The sequence below is a fragment of the Sander lucioperca genome, chromosome 1, assembly GCF_008315115.2.
Source record: "Sander lucioperca isolate FBNREF2018 chromosome 1, SLUC_FBN_1.2, whole genome shotgun sequence".
Taxonomy (NCBI): Eukaryota; Metazoa; Chordata; class Actinopteri; order Perciformes; family Percidae; genus Sander; species Sander lucioperca.
In genome coordinates this window covers 35,967,675-35,975,282 of record NC_050173.1, presented here as the reverse complement: position 1 = coordinate 35,975,282, position 7,608 = coordinate 35,967,675, and the positions used below count along the sequence as shown (strand labels likewise).

General features: G+C 39.7%; 1 protein-coding gene across 2 annotated transcripts; it reads left to right on the top strand.

Annotated features, from left to right (window-relative positions):
• The first annotated feature begins 4,945 nt into the window (after nt 1–4,945).
• LOC116064348 (hepatitis A virus cellular receptor 1 homolog) lies at nt 4,946–7,377 on the top strand. Of its 2 annotated transcripts, XM_031319505.2 has the most exons (6): nt 5,008–5,146; nt 5,335–5,673; nt 5,750–5,797; nt 6,016–6,083; nt 6,185–6,278; nt 6,432–7,377. In XM_031319505.2, exons 1-6 carry the CDS (start codon nt 5,104–5,106, stop codon nt 6,506–6,508), a joined length of 669 nt encoding a protein of 222 aa, XP_031175365.1. In that variant the 5' UTR covers nt 5,008–5,103; the 3' UTR covers nt 6,509–7,377. The 2 variants fall into 2 exon arrangements, with proteins under 2 accessions (XP_031175366.1, XP_031175365.1); XM_031319506.2 differs by lacking the exon at nt 5,750–5,797 and having other exon boundaries at nt 4,946–5,146.
• The last annotated feature ends 231 nt before the right edge of the window (nt 7,378–7,608 follow it).

The following is a 7,608-nucleotide window of genomic DNA, read 5'->3' as shown; positions in this document are numbered from 1 at the left end:
AAGCCACGATGCCGCTGCAAAATAGCCTCAGGAAGGAACTTGTTTTGGTGGAACGTGTACGTTCAAAAGTTGTTTTAGTTGTGCAACAGAAAACGCTGATTGGACAGATGTCTCGATTGATGACTCGATTTACCCTGCAGAGATCTGAGGAGCAGTTAACCATAGTCCGCATAAATCGACCAGAGTTTAAAATTCCAACACAAAGAAAACGGAAGGTACCGGACATCTGGCCAAAAAAGAGTGAAATCTGGCTGAATTTCCATCAGCAACAGAGCAATTGCGGAAGTGGAATGTTGAGATAGACTAAGGTGAGGACGATAATGACCATGTTTAAAAAAAGCAAAAAAAAAAAAACAATGTTGACTGTCGGTTGGTAAAGTCTGATGTTTTGTTGACCCATCCACCCCGACCTCCTACCTACACAGACTTTGTCGCTCTATAATGGTGGTTTTTTTGTGTGTGTGTGTGTGTGTGTGCGCGCGCGCTTGTGTGTGTCTGTCGCGTAAGGTCACTGCAGTTTCCTGCGGCTGGTCGCTATGACGACCAGCCACGCTCGCCTCACGCATGAGGCAGTACTAAATCTGCAATGGAAAATGCAGGACGGGGCACCGCGGTCGAGTCAAGCTGGTACTAGCAGTGGGTAAGCGCCATAATACCGTCACCTAACTTCCTCCTTGGCTTCTATCATAATTACTACGGCCACTAGGGGACTTATCACTTGAACGTAAAACATTTTGGGTCACTTGTGCACTTTGTGTAGGCTCCAAAACTACGCTGTGACCCCTTAATGCAAAATTATAAATATACCTTAAAGTGATGGTTCGGAGTAATTTCAAACTAGGCTGCTTTGCACCTTGACCTCGAGCCAAACAACCCCCCATAAGCTTTTTTCCCTTGTTATAACGTTGGTCGAGTTAGCGTTATCAGCTGGTTAGCTTAGTGCAGGCGCTAATAGATCCACGTTTGTATCTCGTAAATTACCCCACTAATAATGCCCGGAATGATACCAAACTTCTACAGTACTACAAATAGTTTCTGTACTTATAAAACGAGGCATTAGAAAGTTTGTAACTACACCAGAAGTATATTTAAATAACACTTGCCTGATGGATACTCCTCTCTGCTGCTACCGCGCTATCGCGCACAGAGCACAACATCTATTGCCGGAAGAGACTACTGGTAAAGAAGAATCAAGAAGCGAGTGAACAGCAGAAACAGCTACTGCAGCGTGAGGCGATAGGACAAGATGCCACACAGTTGTATATATCCCGGCTGCGGTTTAAAAGCAATAGATGTTGTGCTCTGTGCGTGATCTCGTGCGGTAGCAGCCGAGAGGAGTATCCATCAGGCAAGTGTTATTTAAATGTACTTCAGGTGTAGTTACAAACTTTCTAATGCCTCGTTTTATAAGTACAGAAACTATTTGTACTACTGTAGAAGTTTGGTGGATCCATTAGCACTAAGCTAACCAGCTGATAATGCTAACTCGACCAACGTTATAACAAGGGAAAAAAGCTTATGGGGGTTGTTTGGCTCGAGGTCAATGTGCAAAGCAGCCTAGGGTGAAATTACTCCGAACCATCACTTTAAGATGACATAAGGTGAATTGTTCAAAAGGGCCTCAGCTCAGTAGTGGTCTCTGTGGACCTTTTATTTGATCTAACTGACAACGTTGACAAGTGGAGGCAAAAACAAGCTGTCATCGGAGGTGAGCAGTGGGCAGATAAAACCTGCCATACCAAAATATTTGTTCAACATTGAGTCCACGTCATCAGGGCATCAAATGTTGAATAAATGAATAACTATATATTTAACGCTGACGTTTGCAGCACCTCACAATGTAGTGCAACCTGTCTTTTAAGTAATGCTCATATAAGTGTTTCAGATCTCACATAGATACATGCAAACCTAAAGAATTACATGAAATGTTTTCCCTTTTAGAGTTTGCAGATATGCAGACTGGTAAACACGTGTTAAATGTGTTTTAGTAGATATAATGGCATAATAGGCTATTGACCGAAGCATTTTCAGGCATGCTGTTGTCCCAAATCCCATCCAGCATATGGTTTGTGTCTCATCAGGCAAACCCATTTAGGGAAGAGCTGTTTAACAGCTCAGCACGTTTGCTCCGAAGGTTACAATGTATCCTCTACTGTAGTGTCAGTAATATTGCAAATCGATGCTTTCTTTTGTCCGCTTGCTGTGATGGATCACTTAAGAAAACCTCAAATTGGCAAAGAATGAAGCGGCGATGTCTGTATTGTATTAGTGTACCCTTAATTCTTCACTTATCTTACATTTCAAGAGGTCAAACTCAAGCTCAGTCTCTTTGTGCTTCAGTTCCTCCAGAAATGGAGCTGACCCGGCAGCACCTCCTTCACGATTTCTAAAAATGACACAGACTCTGACCTCCGTTGCTCACTTCTTCTTTTCTGTGTGCTCCTGGTTTTATCAGACATCCGCAAAAGTCGCTCAACTATAGATTAGGCATGGGCCGGTATACGGTTCTGATGGTATGATAACCTTCAGCAAAAATATCACGGTTTCACGATATTGCGGTATTGCAATTACAGCTTTAAAATGTATTCTTTTTTTAAATGTCTGGGTAAAAAAAACATTTTTTTTCTCCATTGAACACAATGTATTTTCTTTTTAAACACACTGCACACTGGCAGGGAGAGGGATTTTAAACTGCAGTTTCTCTCCTTGACCACTAAAAAACAGCTCATACCTTAGGAACGGTATGACGGAAATGTCCTGGACTTTTTCAAACCGCGGTATACCTCGAAAACGGTAACCGGCCCATGCCTACTGTAGATTTCTCAGTGATGGCACTTTGGCTTTGAACCAGACCAGTTATTCAGCTCTAAAGGCCATTTTTTTTAAATCTTTATCCGTATAGCAGATTGACAATGGCTCCAATTTGAACCCAAACAGGAAATCAAAGTAAACAAGACTCCTACTGCAAAGTTTGACCAACTAACTAGATGTTTTATATAGGGATACTATGTATGGATGTATATTGGCAATACCTTCATAATATTTCAAAGAAAATAAATAGAGAAACTTGATGTAATAAGTTGTTTTATGACTTCACTAAACTGCTTTTTGATATATGTTATACTGTTTAATTTAAATGGTTCAAGGAAACCCATTAAATAAACAAGATTCAGCTCTTTTTACCTAATAGTCTCTCACCACATTCATGTCTTTTGAAAGGTTTCAGTTTCATCATGTTTGTTTTTAGTTAGGGCCAATATGAGAATGGAGTCACAGCTAAGAGAAATGAGAAAGAGATGTGACAAAACACAGGACATCCTTTAGGAAGGACAGTGATCTATGGAGCACTATAGCAGCTCAAGGGTGGCTGACAGTGATTAAGTGGAGGTGGTGATGGGCCTGTGAGAGGTGAGCGCAGAACAGAAAAAGACTTGCAAAGACAAAATGTTTTTCTTAGGCTGCTGTCCTCATACACACACTGACTTCCTCTCCATTAGTAATGATCACATAACAATGACTTTTGAGCATACACACGTGTCCGCACATGCACACACACACACACACAGACACACACACACACACACACACACACACACACACACACACACAAACTGTTTACAGACTGTTAAGTCAAATTGTTACATTAGAAAGGAACTGATCGGGAAAGAGCTTTATTCTACAATATAACAAAAAAAGGAACAACAAGGTGGTCTGCAGTATCGTAAGGGTAAACTAAACTAATAAAAATGGATCATTTAAATTTTATTAGTTAATAGGATTTGCTAAGGGTATTGTTTTCACACAAAGGATAGTAAATGGGTAGAGACGGTTTAAACACTGGTTGAAAAGTAAAATCTGGAGCGTGTGGTTAGAAGTCAGACTCTTGATAAACTTCTGCACCGAGTAATTGTAATAAATCTTTCAGAAACTTTGTATGAAAATCCAAGAAATGAGCTTCATTCACAAACGTTTTACGCACAAATCCGGGATTCATAAATATTTTTTTATTAACTTGGCCTGTAATGATCGGCTACTCCCACCAATTTCTAGTGCCATGAAACACAAGATTTACTGCCTTGGTTTTTGCAGCCCGGACCTTTTTTCTTTTCTTTTTTTCCATCGTCACTGCCGAGGAAACACTTGCATGCATTTTCTGGCATCCATCTCGGCCACTATTGTTTCAATTTCTTTAGTCGTGGAATTATTTAGCTTTTTTGCTTTACGGGCCATGCTTCTCTCTTCTCACTTCACCGCTTTCTCAATGATACACCTCTAGGCAAATGTATTTCCTTATAGAGAAATGGGGGTGTGGTAATATACTGATTGCAAATAGCCGGCATGCGCCTGTCAAAGAATGATTTTGATTCACTAACATATGCATGGTGGTAAGACCAGAACTGGCCGGTGTACATGTGTCATGAATCCGGCGGTAATTTTCTGTGTGCACAAAGGGAATGAGGCTCTGTCTCTTTCAGGGCCGGCAGATAGACATTTCTTGATAACAACTCATCACAGCCAAATCACAAAAACAATCTTGGAAATGCTTCCACTGTTATTACTGCTGCACCAGTTACCACTATTACTGCTGAAGATCGGAGGAAAATTGGGGACTTCAATCCAAAAACTGTAAGCAGTTCAAAAGAATTCAAAAACCAAAAGTGACAACATCGATTTTGCTCACTGACCACCAGCTGCAACCAGACAAGAGAAGTAGGCTTCTTGAAAACCGCTTATGTCAGTGTATGGCACTTACTCAACCATAATATTTTCTGTTTAAGTGTGTGTCATCTTCCTCTTTCCACACTGAATAAAAATGTGGGATTAGCACACATGTTGTGTGTGTGTGTATGTAAACATGTTTTCACTTACAGTATTTGTTACAGGTGAGAGCTGATGTTTATATGTATGATGATGATAAACTCAGATTTATAACTGCAGATACAATGTGAGCTATTTGCATATCACAAGAATTCCAGTTTAGATGTAGACATGACTAGTTTTGATTTCCTTCCTGATTTTCAAAAAAGGGAAGTTGAAACTTCACCATCCATTTTGGAGTGTGTTATCCTCACTTAGGACATTGTTATACAGTAGCCTACACATATGCGTGGTCTTTGTTATTTTTTCCTCTCCATCCTGACCCAAGGTGAGTCAATATTCAGCGCTTTTCTTCTATCTGTAGAGTGTGTGTGTGTGTGTGTGTGTGAGAGAGAGAGTGTGAGAGTGGTGACGCATCTGCGTGCATGTGTGGATGCCTTCGTGGGCTTCACATTTGTTTATTACAAATGCAATCTGCATCGCACATCCAGTTTGATCAATTGCTGTCCTCCACAGTGTCTTCCAGCACCCTCAAAGTCATTGGCTTCTTTGGGCACAATGTCACTTTGCCCTGTAGGTATGACAGCCAAACTCATGGTGTCCTGAGTTTCTGTTGGGGACGAGGGAGGGTGCCCAGGTCCCAGTGCTCCAGCACCATCCTCTCCTCACAGGATGGGGCTGGGCCTTTCAGGCAGTCCCCTAGGTACCAGCTGCTGGGCAGGGTGACAGACGGAGATGTGTCGCTGACCATCCTGGATGCTCAGTGGAGTGATGCCGGTGTGTACGGCTGCAGGATCGAGATCCCCGGGTGGTTTAATGACAAAAAGGTCAACACACACCTGGTCATGGAGGATGGTAATGCTAAAAAAAAAATCATCTAGATTGATTATGAACTCTATGATCCAGCCTTAAGGTATTATGTTTTTGCCAGCCCCTGTGGAACAACCCGTTACCCAGGACTGGACACCGGTCGCTGGTGGTGAGCAATCACCTTTTGAATAAATAAATAATGTTAAAAAGTGGTAATGCTAATCAAAATTATCTTTTTTTTTTTTACAAATCTAAATGGCTTTTTAGCAGCTGGTTTATTAGCAATGTTTGTTATTCAGGAATAAAACATGATGTAGTTAATTTATCATTTTAAGCATAAACTGTATTTTATACATGGTATTAACTGACTGTTTTAACATCTTGCAGACATATTGACAACATTCGTGACTAACAATGTAGAAGTTGGTGAAATAATTGGAATCGCAACAACGGAGGTATGTGTTATGCAGATAATATATAAATATAAAGATATATATATATAAATCAGTTTTCATTGTAGTGTATATTTATGGCACATATTTCTACCATGTTATAGGAAAAATTCAAAGCCTTCCTGGAAGTGGGGAACATTGGCAGGATGGCAGCTATTTTCTTCTTCATCATAATCATAAGCCTCGTCTTTGTTTTCCGTAAGTGTGGAATGGATTATAGTTTGTGACTTGTGCCATTTAGATTCATTTTACACATTAAACGTGGGCGTCTATTGAGCCGTTAAAGTCACAGAGTGGATCTTCCTCTTATAGACTGAAGAAATGCAAACATTAAATTATATTCTCAAACAGGGAGGAGATTTCTGCCGAAGAGGACACTTCAACATCTCAACACCTCAACTGCTGAGAACATTTATGAAGTATTATGAAGTGGCCCCTAGTTTCGGATGGGATGGTCAACAAAGAAGTCTATAAGAAACTGCTCGCTGAATGTGTCATGTGCTGACTCTATCCACCTCCTCAGCTTTAGAGGCAAACCTTTTGAACCCATTTCCACAGTAAGCAGCTTACAGGATCCTTCTATTCTCAGATAGCTCAGAAAAAGGCAAATGTGTGCCATATGTGGCTGCAAAAATATCCTGCAGAATAATTAATATGTGATTTGTCAGTTTTTCATGACAAAATTGATCTCACAGCCCTGAAAAGCATATAGGTGGTTTATACTTGTGGGCACAATGCCACCTATTGGACTTAATGCATTATTATCAAAATATTGGTGAAGATTCCACCATGAATATACTGTACACTCAATCAAATGTCTATTCCTACTCTGTTTTGAAGAAAGTTGGATCTAATATCTGAATTGTATATTATTTGTTAAAATATTTGCAAATCCACAATCCATGCTGTTCTCAATCCTAACTCTCAGGTCCAAATAAATTGTATTGGGGTTCATTTTATGCTGAAATTGATCGATGGCTCAATTTCACAGTAAGATTTCTCTGTGAGGTGAAAGAAATTTGGTTTCTTCAACCTCGTAAGATTTTTATGTAATACCAGGAGTCACTCTAAAAACTCAAATGTTTTTTTTAATGTAAAACAAGATCACATTATATCTGTTTGTCTTCAAATGACATCATCACTAAGGTCCATCTCTCTGCAGAAGACGTACAAGATGAAGCCATGTTTGGAAAACAAGAATTTTCTTTTAGGGTGATCTTGTCCTTTTGGTTTGGCAAATTGTGTCCTTGTATTCATCAAGACAGCCCAAAATAAAAATGAGCTTTAAAAATAAAAACTTGTCAGATCTAAATGCCTTGCAACAATTGTTTTATTCACAGAGTTTTCATATGAAGTGATAAAACACAGCACATTCCATTTAATTTTAATGTTTTAACAGACTTTTCAAAGTGATTGGCTGTATCAATTTTCTTACAGACATGTTATCGACACATTTAAAATTGTAAGTCACCCAGAATTATTCAGCATCGGAGTTGTCGCAGCAGGTTTTACTTCCAAAAATAAATAT